Consider the following 18,168-nt stretch of genomic DNA (forward strand, 5'->3'; position numbering starts at 1 on the left):
ACGTCTGGATTTGTCGGTAATTTGCTGTGGAGACTCTTAAACACGGTGGCGGGTTTTTGAGCCTTTGACACATCTGACTGACTGAAGAAAAATGTTAGAATCAGTACTGCAGATGGAGTAAAGGCAGGGGAATGGGACTAAGCAAAGAACTCTTTCAGAAAGCTGCAAAGGGCCTCCTCTGTGGTAAAATTCTGTATCCCGAAAAGTTAGCAATTTAGCGTGTGCAGTAAGGCAGCGATCCACTAGAGGATGCTCTTAGACTCAAATCAAACTCGAGCAAGCAGGCACGGTGCACAGTTGAGTAAAAGGGCCCCCGAAAATCTGTAGGTCAGAAGGTCAGTGAGATGCGTCCACTGGGAACCTCGGGCACTGACCCAGTTGGAATATTCGAGTCTATAGGAGGTTTTCCTCATTAAAAAAAATCAGTGGCGGAGCTGTCAATCCCGGCAGAGGCTGTCTGTACTGGAGGGGGAGTGGTGCCTGAGCCAATCCGCATTCTTCCTCTCTCCCTCCATCTCCCGGAAACATTCTGTCATTTACCCATTGAACCCCTTTAAAAGGGGGAATAAAGAAAAAAAATTGACATTTAATTTTTTTTTTGGTAGGCCCATCTAGAAGGCTGACATGCTTTATTTCACTAAAAGACTTGTGTTTATATAGTGCCTTTCACAACCTCAGGACGCCCCAAACCACTTTACAGCCAATGAAGTACTTTTTTTTTGAAGTGTAGTCACTGTTGTAATGTAGGGAACGCGACGGCCAATAGCAATGTGATAATATGACCCAGATAATCTGTTTCAGTGATGTTGGTTGAGGGGCAAATATTTGCCCCAGGACAGCGGGGAGAACTCCCCTTGCTCTTCTTCGAAATAGTGCTGTAGGATCTTTTACGCCCACCCGAGAGAGCAGACGGGACCCCGGTTTATGTCTCACCCGAAAGGCGGCATCTCCCTCAGTACTGCACTAGAGTGACAGCCTAGATGTTTGTGGTCAAGTCTCTGGAGTGGGACACTGAACTTACAACCGACTGACTCAGAGGTGAGGATGCTACCAACTGAGTCGCGGCTGACACTAGGCAGCTTCTCAGGCTCGGTGCGAGAAATCACCTGGGCTGGACCCCATCCCCTCACTAAGCTCCCTTTAATGCATTTGACCTTGTTTGGGTGGGCATCGTGGCAGTGATACCCAGTGCCTGGCTGCCAGTGAAACCTAGTGGTAGTCAGAAGAGGCCCAGGTAAATTCTACTTTATAATTTTGTTGAAGGTTTCCTTGTGGGCCACGAGGAGCAGGACTGATCTTCCAGGCCCCACAAGAAAACCATAGGTCACTCCAGCCCCGGGCATCCCTTCCGCCTGAACCCAGTTGCCTCAGGATCCCTGCCTTATGCCGGGGACTGTACCCTCAGGTCCCCAGTGACAGCCTCCTGTCACCCCAAAATCCCGCTTGGGCTAAGTAGTAATTCCCGCCCTCGACCCTGGGGCGGGGTCGAGGGGAAGCCGATTTAAATGAGTCCAGTGAGTTAAAATCACCCGGGGTGCTGGACCGTTTGCCGCCTGCCTCGTCTACCGTACACCAAACTTGCAGCGTGAGTTAAAATCGGGGTTGGGGGGGGGGGAAGGGCTTTACTGTTAAAGTTCACACTCACACATAGATATTGGGCGCTTGGGCAGGGAACAAGACCTGCACCTGAGGAATCATACCCCAGCAAGGAGTCAAAGTCTTCAGCAAAAGAGAGACGAGGCGAAAATTGGCTGGGGAAAATATTTTGGATGAAAAAAAATAGTCAATTAAATGAGATCGTTAAAGGGTAAATTCAGTTGCCTGGCGTTTTTACATTCCCGTGTTTGTTCCTGTTTTGAAATTAAAGTTCTTAGGATAATGAAACTGTCTTTTATTTCATTTTATCACAGCTAGTAGTAAGAAGCTAATGCATGAAGTGCAAAGCTTGCAGGAGAATAGCGAACTGCTGCTTGTCAGGTTAGTGTCCCAGATACTAATGTCTTGATCGATTCACTAGATATTGCCTCTACTGGCCGACCCGCAACACCATTAATCACTCGCGTGAAGAAGTGCTTCCCCACACGATTCTCAAAACTTTTACTAGCTGAACGACGCAACCTTTAGCTGACTAAAATGCTGGCGATGCTGCGCCTGTTTTCATCCCTGCTCACGCAAAACGTTTCTTCCCACGCAGCGAGAACACTGTACCAGCAGAGCCCCCCGTAACCAAAGGCAACGAGGATTCAGAAACGCAGCGAGTTCGGAAAACAAAGACCAAAGAAAAGGACAAGAAAGTTAACAAACTCTCTCGGAAAAATAAAATTCTCACCAATACAAGTAAGGAATGAGTAAAGTCTGCGCAGATTAAGAAAATGATTTGATGTATGGTATCAAGGTGCAGCACAAGGGACATACTGGGTTATAGTATTAGTGTGCGAACAAAGGCTTTGTTGTATTGGAGTTTTCAAGGAGTGGTTAGGTATGTGTTTGAGCCCGTGCTTCTCCATACTGTGAGTTTTCCAGAAGATTACCGCGGAGAACTGGAAAAGAGAACTATGGGGCGGCTATTCGGTCGCACCTCTGTTGCGCCGTTAATCCAGGCAGAGCGGAAATTTAGCGCCGGCAAATGATTTGCGTCTGCCGCCGCAAAAATTCATTAGCTGGGCCACGAGTGTGGTGCGGAGCGCTAAGGGAGGCATTGCACACCTCTTTTAGGGCGCTTGGCCAGCTGAGCAAATGAAAATCCCGAGCTAAACAGCCGGCCTCGGAGTGCTCTAAGAGAGGCATCGGGACCAAAAAAAAAACAACATTCCCAATACATTACTCAACGCCACCACAACATAAATCGCAAAAATAAAAAAACACTCACGCTTACCTCGGGTCGACTTTATTTACCTCACTCCTTCCACAGACATTCCCACTGGGGCGCGCTGGGGATCGGACACCAACCAAATATCGAGCCGGTGCCACAACCGGGGGCTTTGCAAACCGGCTCACCGCTTCTGGGTGGTAATGCTCTGCGCCCCCATGAAACCGGCACCGAATGCCCCGGCAGTGCGCTGGAAGATGGCCGCCCGCCTGGAAGTGCTTACCTCCGCCATTGCCGCCCCTTCGGGGCACTAACAGGGGCAGCAGAAGACTGAAAATATTTCGGCCTGGACCCCCATCTCGCCCAAGTAGATGCACCTTCAAATTAAAATAAAATAAATTCTTAACCTATCCATTTTCAGCTTCATCCGTCGATCCCCCGCCGCGTGGTGCCCCCGACAATTTTATCGGCCGACTTGCTGATCGGCTGGCAAATTACTGCCCCTGGGTTCAGCCGGGCTGCCAAGAGACAGCCTGGCACCCCCTCTTGGGTGCCAGGCCACTGGCCCGGCCGAAACCCTCCCTGGTGGCCCAGTGGCCAAAGTTAAAAATTGATCGAATCTCTCCTCTTTAACGGAGGGAAGGGAGCGTGGTGACGCACACATGCTGTGGAGTCACCACGTTGATTCGCAGCGGCGTACGGCCCCACCAACCCGTTTTCAGCCAGTCAGCCTGGTTTTGAGTCTAAGGCCCGCCCCTATTATAATCCATTTCCTGACTGAAGATTATATTGAATGTGGGAGCAGGCTCAAGGGGCCGAATGGCCTACTCCTGCTCCTATTTCTTATGTTATAAAAGATCATGGTATTTGTGCATGAAACACAAAAGGATAATATGCAGGTACAGCAAGTGACCAGGAAGGCCAATGGAATGTTGGCCTTTATTGCAAAGGGGACGGAGTATAAAAGCAGGGAAGTCTTGCTACAGCTATACAAAATATTGGTGAGGCCACTAATGGAATACTGCGTGCAGTTTTGGTTTCCATATTTACGAAAGGATATACTTGCTGTGGAAGCAGTCCAGAGAAGGTTCACTAGGTTGATTCCGGAGATGAGGGGGTTGACTTATGAGGAAAGGTTGAGTAGGTTGGGCCTCTACACATTGGAATTCAGAAGAATGAGAGGTGATCTTATCGAAACGTGTAAGATTATGAGGGGGCTCGACAAGGTGGATGCAGAGAGGATGTTTCCACTGATGGGGGAGACTAGAACTAGGGGGCATGATCTTAGAATAAGGGGCCACCCGTTTAAAACTGAGATGAGGAGGAATTTCTTCTCTCAGAGGGTTGTAAATCTGTGGAATTCGCTGCCTCAGAGAGCTGTGGAGGCTGGGACAATGAATAAATTTAAGACAGAAATAGACAGTTTCTTAAATGATAAGGGGATAAGAGGTTATGGGGAGCAGGTGGGGAAGTGGACCTGAGTCCATGATCGGATCAGCCATGATCTTATTGAATGGCGGAGCAGGCTCGAGGGGCCGTAAAGCTAACTCCTGTTCCTATTTTTTAAGTTCTAATGTTCTTATAGTGTAAATCAGAAAATACTGGTGCAAAACATACTTCGTGCAACCAATGTGCAAATTTAATTTTCTGTAAGACTTTTTGCACTAAATGTGGTAGATTAACATGCGCAAACATAGGGATAACTATTTGTCAACCCTATTTATGGGAGGGTTTTCCGGGCAGTAACTTATTTTTTATAACTCTTTCATTATTAGATGAATTACATGAAGCAACCAAGGAAGGACGTAAGCACAAGCGGAAAGGCCAGCCAAAGAAAATTGTTCAGGACTACACCAAATTTATTGATGACGATGAGGATACCATATTAGGTACGTCTGGTGTCCTACCACCTGTGGAACGTAAATATGTGGGCTGTTGGCATTCTTGGACACACCCAGTGTGTGTGTCTGAGAATAGTGTTTATAGCTGTGCGGGTGTAAATGTTTGGTGAGGACAGGTTTGGGGCTTGGCTGTGTGCGTGCATGGTCAAACAGCATTCTGTGTTCAGAGCTGGATGTGGTTTAGAGGTGAAAACAATTGATTTCCTTTCTGAACAGCACTCAGACTCCTAACACGTTTATTTTGAATTCCTTTCTCTCTCCTGTCCTGCGCTCTCTTCTTTGAAGCTATTAGCTGCTAGGAACAGGAGTAGGCCGTTCAGACCCTCGAGCCTGTTGTGCCATTTAATTAGATCATGGCTGATCTGTATCTTGGCTCTTTAGCCGTCTTGGTTCCATACCTTTACCTAACAAAAAAAAAATCTATCAATCCCAGTTTTGAAATTTTCACTTGACCTCCAGTGGCTATTTGGGGGAAGAGAGTTTCAAATTTCCTTGCTGGGTTATAAGTTCTATGAGTGCCAGGCATAATCTCCTATCTCACCTGAGTGGCCATTGCTCACATGTGAGCAATGGCAGTGGGCGGTGAGTTTCAGAACGCTGTTTAACTGTGGGAGCATTACAGTTACATAGAAACATAGAAAATAGGTGCGGGAGTAGGCCATTCGGCCCTTCGAGCCTGCACCACCATTCAATATGATCATGGCTGATCATTCACCTCAGTACCCCTTTCCTGCTTTCTCTCCATACCCCTTGATCCCTTTAGCCGTAAGGGCCATATCTAACTCCCTCTTGAATATATCTAACGAACTGACATCAACAACTCTCTGCGATAGAGAATTCCACAGGTTAACCACTCTCTGAGTGAAGAAGTTTCTCCTCATCTCGGTCCTAAATGGCTTACCCCTTCCTTATCCTTAGACTGTGACCTCTGGTTCTGGACTTCCCCAACATCGGGAAAATTTTTCCTACATCTAACCTGTCCAGTCCCGTCAGAATTTTATATGCTTCTATGAGATCCCCTCTCATTCTTCTAAACCCCAGTGAATACAGGCCCAGTCGATCCAGTCTCTCCTCATATGTCAGTCCTGCCATCCCGGGAATCAGTCTGGTGAACCTTCGCTGCACACCCTCAATAGCAAGAGCGTCCTTCCTTAGATTAGGAGGCCAAAACTGAACACAATATTCCAGGTGAGGCCTCACCCAGCCCTGTACAACTGCAGTAAGACCTCCCTGCTCCTATACTCAAATCCCCTAGCTTTGAAGGCCAACATGCCAGTTGAGTTGTGACTCTCTCACTGAGAATCCACACATGTACGTTTTCTGCAAGAGTCGCTAGATGGGCTGGAAAATTAGATTGATGTTTTTTTTTGAGGCCTTAATGTCGGGCAGTGGATAAAATTTAGCGCTAGCAAATGGTTTGCGTCGGCAGCCAGAACATTCAGCAGCTGCGGCCTGACAGTGGAGCGGGAAGCTAAGGGACGCGTTCCACACTTCTCTTGGGGCGCTAGGCCGGGTGAGCAACTGAATCTCCGTTGCTAAAGAGCCGACTTCGTAGCGCCCTAAGAGAGACCTCCCTGCAAAAAAGAAATCAGAACAAAATCATCCCCTATACATTAGCAAAATACTGCGGATGTTGGAATCTGAAATAAACGCAGAATATACTGGAAATCTCAGCGGGTCAGGCAGAAAAACAGAGTTAACGTTTCAGGTCGGTGAGTTCTGACGAAGGGACATCGACCTGAAACATTAACTCTGTTTTTCTCTCCACAGATGCTGTCTGACCCGCTGAGATTTCCAGCATTTTCTGTTTTTAATCCCAATACATTACTACACACCCCAAATAAACTTAAATCGTAAAAAATAGAAAACAATCACACTTACCTCACGCAGTCATTCCTTCCCTCACCGCTGCCGGGACAACTCTACGTGTCAACTTTCTCTGGCGGGGTCACCACGGGGCGCTACGGATTCAGCGCAAAGCAGATTTTTAAAGCGGGTCGATACCAGGAGGTGTTGTACACCGACCGGCGCGATGCTCTCGGGCGATACTCCTCAGCACCGCCAGTACAGGTGTACTGAAATTGCCGAGTGGCGCTAATTCCGACGCTCGCGGCTGCCAACCCTTCCCTTGTTGGGGTCGGTATCTCAGCAAATTTCCAGCCCAGCGATCGGAAACGGGCATCCAGTGGGATTTTTACCTCTTTAACCCCAAGGGTTAGGGACCACTTGCAGCACCCCAATTGCTGTCTTGGCTGAGATCAAACCTGGGATTTTCTTGTGTCTTTTATAATCATTCCTCGGTTATGTGGGTGTCGTCGACAAGGTCGTCACGACCAAGATGAGGAGAAATTTCTTCACTCACAACGGTTCAGGATATTCAAGGCTGAGATCGCTAGATTTTTGGACTCTGGGGGAATCAAGGAATATGGGGATTGGGCATAAAAACGGAGTTGAGGTGTAAGATCAGCCATGATCTTATCGACTGACAGAGCAGGCTCAGAGGAATTCCTATGGTGGGGGTGTGGGGAGGGGGTGGATACGTATAACCAGCTGTCTGTCCTCCCTCCCACAAATTAATCAAACCTTCCCAGCTCATTTTCACAGCTGGTGCTGGAAGTTGAAGCCAATGGGACAGACTAAATGCCATCCTAGACATAGTAGATAGAAACATAGACATAGAAACATAGAAAGTAGGTGCAAGAGTAGGCCATTCGGCCCTTCGAGACTGCACCATCATTCAATATGATCATGGCTGATCATTCACCTCAGTACCCCACTCCTGCTTTCTCTCCATGCCCCTTGATCCCTTTAGCCGTAAGATCCACATCTAACTCCCTTTTGAATTTATCTAATGAACTGGCATCAACAACTTTCTGCAGTAGAGAATTCCACAGGTTGACAATTCTCTGAGTGAAGAAGTTTCTCCTCATCTCGGTCCTAAGTAGCTTACCCCTTATCCTTAGACTGTGACCCCTGGTTCTGGACTTCCCCAACATCGGGAGCATCCTTCCTGCATCTAACCTGTCCAATCCCGTCAGAATTTTATGTTTCAATGTGATCCCCTCTCATTCTTCTAAATTCCAGTAAATATAAGCCTAGTCGATCCAGTCTTTCTTCATATGTCAGTCCTGCCATCCTGGGAATCAGTCTGGTGAACCAGTGATGTCTGCCATTCGACATGCCACCTTATTTAAAGTACTTGCACAGGCGTACCTGATGTAAAACCGTTGTCATTTACAGAACGCATTCGGTGATACTATTTTAAAAGTAGCTGATCGCCTACGATATTGCTCGCAGGTAGCCTGGGGTCTTTGAGTACTATCGAGAATGTTGTGTCTAATCTGTCCTGTTCCATTAAGGCTGCTGCTCAGCTTTTTTCTGTGGGGAAGAAGTGATTGTGGGGGAATCCTGAGGTTCATGGCAGGTAATAGTTCCAAGGGAAGTTTCTCAAACAAGGAATTTCTTACAAACCACGACTCCTCCGCTTAGGGAGAGGCGAGGTTATCAAGGACGGAAGAAATCAGCAGAAAACTTCTTTCTCTTGTAAATAATTGAGAAATATTGTTCGGTTGTGACTTGTTGCTGTTTATTTTGGATTAAACAGGTTCAAGTTGATGCATACTTGATAAAGTGTGATACTTTGAGGCGTGATATTTTGAGGTGTGACAGACACACATAGATGTAAGACTTTTATTTACATTGAGGAGAGATTGAGTAGATTGGGCCTATACTCTCTGGAGTTTAGAAGAATGAGAGGTGATCTCATTGAAACATATAAGATTCTGAGGGGGGATTGACAGGGTAGATGCAGAGAGGATGTTTCCCCCTGGCTGGAGAGACTAGAACTCGGAGTCATGGTCTCAGGAATAAGGGGTCAAACATTTAAGAGTTGTGAATCTTTGGAATTCTCTACCCCAAAGGGTTGTGGATGCTCAGTTGTTGAGTATATTCAGGGCTGAGATCGATAGATTTTTGGACTCTAAGGGAATCGAGGAATATGAGGATTGGGCGGGAAAGTGGAGTTGAGGTGGAAGATCAGCCATGATCTTACTGAATGGCGGAATTTCTCTAGATGTGGTGGCATCACACATCAATCACAGCTCAGGAGGGTGTCTTCATCTCAGGCTTCTCTTTATGTCCCTTAGTTGGGGTGTTTAGAAAAAAGACATTTTATGGAGACTGATGGACAAAGTTGGTCCAAGTAAACTGTTTACAGGGGCAAAGGATTCAAATACCAGGGCATACGTTAAAAATCAGAAAGCTAGAAAGAAAGACTTGCATTTATATAGCGCCTTTCACGACCACCAGATGTCCCAAAGCGATTTGCAGCCAGTGAAGTACCTTTGGAGTGTGGTCACTGTTGTAATGTGGGGAACACGGCAACCAATTTACACACAAGCAAGCTCCCACAAACAGCAATGTAATAATGACCAGATAATCTGTTTTTTGTTATGTTGATTGAGGAATAAATATTGGCCCCAGGACACTGGGGATAACTCCCCTGCTCTTCTTCAAAATAGTGCCATGGGAACTTTTAGGTCCACCTGAGAGAGCAGACAGGGCCTCGGTTTAACGTCTCATTTGAAAGACGGCACCTCCGACAGTGCAGCGCTCCTTCAGTACTGCACTGGGAGTGTCTGCCTGGATTTATGTGCTCAAGTCCCTGGAGTGGGACTTGAACCTACAACCTTCTGACTCAGAAGCGAGAGTGCGACCCACTGAGCCACGGCTGACACGTGGTAGTTAGGAGCAAGAAAGGAAGGCAGAGAAAGCTTTCTTTGTGCAGAGGGTAGTATTATAGATAGCACAGGCCATGGATCATTCCTGGTACTGCAAGGCACTATATCACCCATTTAATTATAGAGAACCTAATTGAAGAGGAGGTTAGAAACATAGAAAATAGGTGCAGGAGTAGGCCATTCGGCCCTTCGAGCCTGCACCACCATTCAATATGATCATGGCTGATCATTCACCTCAGTACCCCATTCCTGCTTTCTCTCCATAGCTCTTGATCCCTTTAGGTCGAACAATGCTAGATATTTTATTTAAAATATGAACATTACCAACTGGATCTTTCTCAAAAGTCATCAGGACAGCAAACCCGATTTAGGAGATTAGTACCCCCGGCCTCCTTCTTTCATTCTCATTACTGAGCTATGAAGGTAGTTGGTTAATTGTGTAGGGCAACGGGGTCAAAAATTCATATTTGCGATTATAATATCTCAATGGTTCTCATCCTCAGAGTTCAGCAACCGGCCCAGCCCCTCCTTCATCGCCACATCCAGGTCAGACACCACCAGAGGGAGCGGGTCCCTGGAGCCTTCTCGTGGGGAGAGTAGCCACGATATGCCAGCTGGCAACCCCGATCCATGGGCCACTCCAGCGGATGTGAGGGAATGCCTGCCAAAGGAGGAGGAGGAGAGTGTCCACGATAGTCCAGCACAAAGTGCCCCTAGGAGTCTTTCTCGGGAGCCCAGGGAGGTTGACCAGTACAGAAATGCTGGGTGTGGGAGCCAGCAGCCAGAGGGAGAGGCAGGGGAGGTCCTGGCTTCCAGGTTCTTAGAGCTGCAACAGGAAGGGTTTCACATCCTGCACAGGCATCTGTTGCAGCTGCAAGAAACCCTGGGGGAAGGAATCAATAGTTTCTCCCGGAAACTGGGCAAGAGGCTAGTCAGGCTGTCCAATCAGATGTCAGTGCTGGTGGAGCTCCTGCGGAGCGTCAACACCGCCCTGACCCCCAGTCCCCCGGCGCAGGACTCCATCGCCTGTCAAACCGCCGACGAGGGGGTCCAGGACTCTTCGGGGACGGCGCCCGCCCTCACCGCTGCCACGGAGCAAGCTGAGCCCGAGGCAGTAGGCAGCAGGGCGTCCACCGCTCCTCTGCTTTCTGCCACCCTCAGGAAACGTCGGTCGCCTGCGACAGCAAGGAGCGGCGAGACCCCGGCGAAACTAGTCAGAGCAGGCATATGAGAACAGACAGTTGACTGGGACGCCCTTTGTCTGAAGTCTCGAAACTATTGCTCGGCCAGTGGAATTTGTACACCATCCTGTTATTTCAGCAACTGTTTCGGCTAACTTGACATTTTGTATAATTTTGGAAAGGGGAGCTGTTTTACTTGGTGAGGTCGTTTGATCGTGGAGGCGGTCCCGTGTTGATATTTTGTTCTGTAAACTGGATGTGGGAGGGTGCGATTGAATGCCACCCTGCCAAGGTCTCCCAGCCATTTGTTAGTTAACAGAAGTGTGTGAGGGAATGGATTCGTTCGCGATAAATGATGTAAAAATTCCACAGTTTGTTTACTTCTGTTTGAAACGTTCTTGGGTCTCTGTTTCCCGTTAGATGCCATTTGAATTTCCTTTTTCATTGGGGGAGGAAGGGTGGCAGTGGTGTGGAAACTGTGAACTTGGAAAATGCTTAAAAAGGGAAGCCCTAGGCTGTGTAGCGCATCGTTGTTCTTAATGCGCCGTCTCACAGAGGGCTAGGGTGAGTTTGGCCATCCGCGGTGCCCCTGCTCGGCGAGTTCCTGATCTTGCCCAGCCTTGTCGGGAAGAAATGCCGAGCGGGGGTTTGTCTCCGCCGGGAGAATGGACAAGCGGGTAAATCATCCCAGACTCCACTCGTGCAATATCTGAAGGCCGATTGCTTGGCAGATGCCATGAAATGAGCCATCTGCGCATCTTCTCAGTTGGTGACTGGTGTACGGAGTTGGTGCGGGGGAAGGGGTTAAAGAGGAGAGTTAAGAGAGGGCTTAGAACGAAGAGCAAAAAAAAATACCAATTTTGTGTTTCCAATTGTGAAACAATAAATGGTCCTGCCTATGCAATCCCTTAGTTTGGTGTTATTTTTCTTGTTACACTACATACAATGCATGTCTACGCCTCCTTGGAGAACAGCTGGAAAAAACAAGCATTTTAACAGAAAATCCCATTTGCCTTGATGCGGGCAACAAGGACCCAGCTTAATGTCTTGTAAACTTGTTAGGCTTTTAGACATGCAATAGCGCATAGTAAAAAGACTTGCATTTATATAGCACCTTTCACGACCACCGGACATCCTAAAGCGCTTTCTAGCCAATGAGGTTTTTTTTGTTGAAGTGCAATCACTGTTGTAATGAAGTAAACATGGCAACAAATTTGCGCACAGCAAGGTCCCACAAACAGCAATGTGATAATGACCCAGATCATTGTTATTTTTTTAGTGGTGGTGATTAAGGGATAAATATTGGGCAGGTTCACCGGGGAGAATGCCCCTGTTCTTCTTCCAATAGTGCCACAGGACCGTTTACATCTACCCGAGAGAGTGGACGGGGCCTCGGTTTATGAGGATAGGTTGAGTCTCAGTGGAGTTGGAGTTCAGAAGAATGAGAAGTGATCTTATTGAAACTGATAAGATAATGAGGGGGCTCGACAAGGTGGATGCAGAGAGGATATTTCCACTCATAGGTCTTGGAATAAGGGGCCGCCCATTTAAAACTGAGATGAGGAGAGGGCCATGAATCTGTGGAATTCTCTGCCCTAGAAAGCTGTGGAGGCTGGGTCATTGAATATATATAAGGCAGAGATAGACAGAAGTGGGACTTGAACCCACCACTTTCTGACTCAGAGGCAAGGGTGCTGCCCACTGAGCCACGGCTGACAGGTTGCCTGATGGCATTGGTCTACAAGCTCAGTATTGCAACTCGTGAACCTGTGTGACCTGGCCATGATGGAGGTGCCGAGTGCAAGTGAGGAAACTCTCGATGGGGAAAAATACTTGATTGTTTGTAAAGCACTTTGAGACGACCGGTGGTCGTGAAAGGCGCTGCAAAAAAGCAAGTCTTTTACAATCGCAGAGCACAAATTGGATTACGTCACGGTGGGGTGGGGGGGAGGCGGGGCGGTGGTGCGGATGTAACTTAAATTGAACAAAAATATGCATTTTTATTAAAGTAAAGAAAGAGAGTGAAAGAAACAAAAAATGAACGCCAAAATAGGTAAAAAGATACATTTCAGACATTGCACAACTCAAATAGAAACTTTCCTTGAATTATCTGGAACAGCAGCTTTGAATTCGAGGTCAGGACATAACCCTGGAGCAGTAACTCAGAAAAGTAATTTTGCAATCCTGTTTCTTCTGCTGACGTCTTCAGAGTCGACCAATGGGGTAAGCGACTAATGTTTCAGACTGTGATGTCTGTCACCCGCAGAGAAAGGAAGACTTACCACGAAAGTTGAGTTAGCATTCATTAGGCACACTGCATGCTCTTCCATGTCAGAACAGTTACCTGCCTACAGACCGTCTTAAAGTTAAACTTAAACCAGCACCGATTCAAGATCACCCACCACCACCTGTGCTTTCTGACCAGCGACCTGGGTCTTGGTGACGTCCAGTCCAGTCGCCCTCTTCACAGCCGTCGCTCTCCAGCACGCGCTGTACCTTGAAGTCGTATGCTGCTTTGAAGCGCCCGACCTGCAGGTCGGGGCCGGCGCACTGAATGCTGGTTCGGGCTGCATGCTGCTCCTTTGAATTGGATTTGGCGTAAAAGCAAGTCATCCTCGATACGAGGGACCGCCTGTAATGATGATGGCTTTCGGACCCACATTGGCTCCCAGTTAAACAACATCTTGATTTCAAAATTCTCATCCTTGTTTACAAATCACTCCATGGCCTTGCACCTCCCTATCTCTGTAATCTTTTTGAACCCCACAAGATGTCTGTGCTCCTCAAATTCTGCACTCTTGAACATCCCTCATTATAACTGCTCAACCATCGGTGGACGTGCCTTCAGCTGCCTGGGCCCAAAGCTCTGGAACTCCCTGCCCAAACCTCTACGCCTCACTACTTGTCCTCCTTTAAGACGATTCTTAAAACCTACCTCTTTAAACGAGCTTTTGATCATCTGCCTTAATTTCTTCTGTGGCTCGGTGTCAAATTTATCTGTGTCTTGTGAAGCGCCTTGGGACGTTTTACTACGTTAAAGGCGCTAAATAAATCAAAGTTATTATTAAAAGATCGAAAATTTATGTTGCAAACACATGGGGGAATCTCAGACTGTACATTCACAGACACTCCTCGTTCCAGTTACAGACTAAAGAGTTTGTTTTGTCGAAGGGCACAAGATTCAACAAGTGTGCAGTTGACAGGAATCAGGACCCAGGGGAAGCCAGTGATGAACAAATCCTTTGTGTTTGCTGTTCATGATTCTATGTGTCAAAAAAAACAGGTACAGCGCGGTGCCTGCTTTGCCAGTACAGCTGTTAACTTGTTTTATGCAATTTGACCTTGTGAGCTGCCCTATGATGTCACCTAGAAAAGTCTGAAAGGAGCTGTTAATGCCAGAGAAGAAATATGCACTGCTGCTGGCAAAGCTCAACTCGTCTTCCCCGCTAGTGAAAGAAAGACAGACTTGTGTTTATACAGCATGGTATTGCACCTCTCAGAAATATGCCAGACCCCCTTCACACATCACTGAATTGCATATGAAGTGTAGCTACTGTTAATGTAGGCAGATGCAATGGCCAATTTGCACCACAACAATACGCTGCAGATAGCCAGCTTATCCATCGACAGCAGTCTCCTCTACCATCATCATAGGCAGTCCCTCGGAATCGAGGAAGACTTGCTTCCACTCTTAAAATGAGTCCTTAGGTGGCTGAACAGTCCAAGACGAGAACCACAGTCCCTGTCACAGGTGGGACAGTCAGTCGATGAGGGAAAGGATGAGTGGGACAGGTTTGCCGCACGCTCCTTCCGCTGCCTGCGCTTGATTTCTGCATGCTCTCGGCGACGAGACTCGAGGTGCTCAGCGCCCTCCCGGATGCACTTCCTCCATTTTAGGACGGTCTTTGGCCAGGGACTCCCAGGTGCCGGTGGGGTGTTGCACTTTGCCAGGGAGGCTTTGAAGGTATCCTTGTAACGTTTCCTCTGCCCCACCCCCCTTTGGCTCGTTTGCCGTGAAGGAGTTCCGAGTAGAGCGCTTGCTTTGGCATGCGGACAACGTGGCCTGCCCAGCGGAGCTGATCGAGTGTGGTCAGTGCTATGATGCTGGGGATGTTGGCCTGGTCGAGGACGCTAATGTCTGTCCTCTCAGGGACTTTTCAGGATCTTGCGGAGGCATTGTTGGTGGTATTTCTCCAGCGACTTGAGGTGTCTACTGTACATGGTCCATGTCTCTGAGCCATACAGGAGGGCGGTTATTACTACAGCCTTGTAGACAATGAGCTTGGTGGCAATTTTGAGGACCTGTTCTTCAAACATTGGGGAGACCAAACGCAGATTGGGTGACCGCTTTGCAGGAACGCCTCTGTTCGGTCCTCAAACGAGACCCCGAAATTCTGGTCGCCGGTCACTTTAATTCTCCGCTCCACTCCCACTCTCGCCTCTCTGCCCCCGGCCTGTTTAGGCTCGCTGGCAACTATGAAGGCCAGTTGAGGCTTGTTAGTAACTATAAAGGCCAGTTTAGTCTCACCAGTAACTTTAAAGGCCAGTTTAGCTTCACCAGTAACAGTGAAGGCAAGTTCAGCCTCACCAGGAACAGTGCGAGTAAGTTGGTGAGTGCAGCCTCAGCACTGTGTCAGCTTAGCACAGTTGCCTCTGAGTCAGAAAGCTGTTGCTTTCAATAGTCCCTATCCAATCTTTCCTCCTAGCTAAAATTCTCCAGTCCTGGCAGCATCCTCGTAAACCTGCCTGTTCAGGTGTATGTAAAAAATAAATCCCAGAACACTTATTAATTAACTCACTGCAGTTTGCGGGTCCTTGCTGTGCACAAATTGGCTGCGTTGTTGCCTTCATTACAGAAACTACTCTTCAAAATAAACTGAATGGCTTTGGGATGTTCTGAGGATGTGAAAAGTGCTATGTGAATGTTAGTCTGAGCTCGTCAGCAACAAGGAAGCTTAGCCCAGCCTCATCAGTAATAGGGAAGGTTAGTCCGGCCTTGGCAATAATGGTGAAGGCTGGTTATGACCACCGGACGTCTCAAAGCCCTGGTTTCCAGTACCCGTGCGCTAATCTAAGATGACATACCTGTGCAGTACTGAGAGAGTGCGGCACCGTCAGACCAGCTGACTTTCAGATTGGGCATTAAACCAAGACGCCAAGTTGAGTGTCCCTGTGGTTCGGATAGATGTTAAAGAAGCCAATGGAACTACTTGAAGAAGAACAAGGAGTTCGCCTGGTGTCCTGGCCGGTGTTCCTCCCACGGCCAACACCACCACAAATAGCCAGATTGAAATCAAAACAGAAAATGCTGGCACTACTTGGCAGGTCAGGCAGCATCTGTGGAGAGAGAAACAGAGTTGACGTTTCAGGTCGATGACTGGAAAAAGTTAAGAGATATAATGGGGCTGAAATTGGCCCATGCTGGGTTTGAGGCGGTCGTTTCGCTCAAAGATTTTTATGCGCCAGCGCAGGAAGCAACGGTTCTGTCGCAGATTTGGGCTCTTTAACAAAATAAAATGTTGCCTGCGGTAACGGAGTGTTCACCCGGCACTAATTAAAGCAACATTTCAGTGTGCCAACGCAAAAACACGGCAGGAATACACTCAGGTGCTGCCCTCCATGATCGCTCAGGGGTGCACAGCACTGTTGCACGCTGCTGATTCACACAGACAAAAGCAAGACCTCGAAAGAACTGGTTATTTACCTCTCTGCTAAGGGAAATAGGTCCTTCCTATTCACTCTAAGCCTCTCATAATTTTATACACCTCAATTAAATTTAAGCCTAAATTGGCTCATATTTACTAGCAAGGCTAAACTGGTCTTCATAGTTACTAGCGAGGCTAAACTGGTCTTCATAGTTACTAGTGAGGCTAAACTGGTCTTCATAGTTACCAGCAAGGCTAAACTGGCTTTCTTAGTTACTAGCAAGGTTAAATTGGTCTTCATAGTTACTTGCAAGGCTAAACTGGCTTTCTTAGTTACTAGCAAGGTTAAACTGGCCTTCATAGTTACTAGTGAGGCTAAACTGGCTTTCGTAGTTACTAGTGAGGCTAAACTGGCCTTCGTAGTTACTAGTGAGGCTAAACTGGCCGTCATAGTTACTAGTGAGGCTAAACTGGCTTTCATAGTTACTAGCAAGGCTAGGCTAGCCTTCACCATTATTGCCAAGGCTGGACTAACCTTCCCTATTACTGATGAGGCTGGACTAACCTTCCTTGTTGCTGACGAGCTCAGACTAACATTCACATAGCACCTTTCACGTCCTCAGGACATCCCAAAGCACTTCAGAGCCATTCAGTTTATTTTGAAGAGTAGTTTCCGTAATGTAGGCAACAACGCTGCCAATTTGTGCACAGCAAGGACCCGTAAACTGCAGTGAGATTTATAATTAATTAATAGTGTTATGGGATTTTTTTTTTTACATACACCCGAACAGGCAAGTTTACGAAGATGTTGACAGGACTGGAGAATTTTAGCTCGGAGGAAAGATTGGATAGGCTGGGTTTGTTTTATTTGGAACAGAGGAGGCTGAGGGGAGATTTAAATTTACGAGGGGCCTGGATAGACTGGATTGGAAGAACCTGTTTCCCTTGGCAGAGAGGTCGATATACAGGGGGCATAGATTTAAAGTAATTGGGGGGAGGTTTAGAGGGGATTTGAGGGGAAATGTCTTCACCCAGAGGGTGGTGGGGGTCTGGAACTCACTGCCTGAAAGGGTGATAGAGGCAGAAACCCTCACTACATTTAAAAAGTACTTGGATGTGCGCCTGAAGTGCCGTAACCTGCAGGGCTACGGACCGAGAGCTGGAAAGTGGGATTGGGCTGGGTGGCTCTGTGTCGGCCGGCGCGGACACGATGGGCCGAAATGGCCTCCTCCTGTGCCGTAAATTTCTATAATTCTACGGGCCTTTGTTTAATATCTCATCTGAAGGGCAGCAGTTCCAACGTTGTGGCACTGGACTGTCAGTCCCAGAGTGAAACTTAAACGCACAACGTTCTGACTGAGCTCGTCTTTCTGATAATTACAGAAAAAAAGATAATTTTTTTGGTACAGTGGGACTTGCGTCAAACCTGCACTAACTTAAAAAAAAATGTAGAACGTTAAGTCAGCATCCTAAATTAAAGAAGTACTTGGATTTATATAGCGCCTTTCATGACCACCGGACGTCTCAAAGCGCTTTTACAGCCAGTGAAGTACTTTTGGAGTGTAGTCACTGTTGTAATGTGGGAAACGCAGCAGCCAATTTGCACAGAGCAAGCTCCCACACACAGCAACGTGATAATGACCCTGATAATCTGTTTTAGTGATGTTGATTGAGGGATAAATATTGGCCCCAGGACACCGGGGAGAACTCCCCTGCTCTTCTTCGGAATAGTGGTCATGGGATCTTTTACATCCACCTGAGAGGGCGGACGGGGCCTCGGTTTAACATACAGCAAGCTAAACATTTGAAGGAATTGCAGATTCCCTATTAAAATGATAACGTTTAAAATGATGAATTTTGTGTGTTCCGTTTCAGTGTCAAATTTACATTACC

The 18,168-nt window shown here is 47.4% G+C and overlaps 1 protein-coding gene across 2 annotated transcripts in view; it reads left to right on the forward strand.

The window, feature by feature from the left end:
* Positions 1 to 18,168, forward strand: part of LOC139232661 (zinc finger CW-type PWWP domain protein 1-like) — a 102,993-nt gene that overhangs the window by 36,351 nt on the left and 48,474 nt on the right. For both annotated transcript variants that reach the window (XM_070863121.1, XM_070863120.1), the window contains 3 exons: positions 1,911 to 1,977; positions 2,195 to 2,337; positions 4,585 to 4,698. In XM_070863121.1, the coding sequence (XP_070719222.1) occupies positions 1,911 to 1,977; positions 2,195 to 2,337; positions 4,585 to 4,698 (324 nt within the window). The remainder of the gene's footprint in view (positions 1 to 1,910; positions 1,978 to 2,194; positions 2,338 to 4,584; positions 4,699 to 18,168) is intronic.

The sequence above is a fragment of the Pristiophorus japonicus genome, chromosome 20, assembly GCF_044704955.1.
Source record: "Pristiophorus japonicus isolate sPriJap1 chromosome 20, sPriJap1.hap1, whole genome shotgun sequence".
Taxonomy (NCBI): Eukaryota; Metazoa; Chordata; class Chondrichthyes; family Pristiophoridae; genus Pristiophorus; species Pristiophorus japonicus.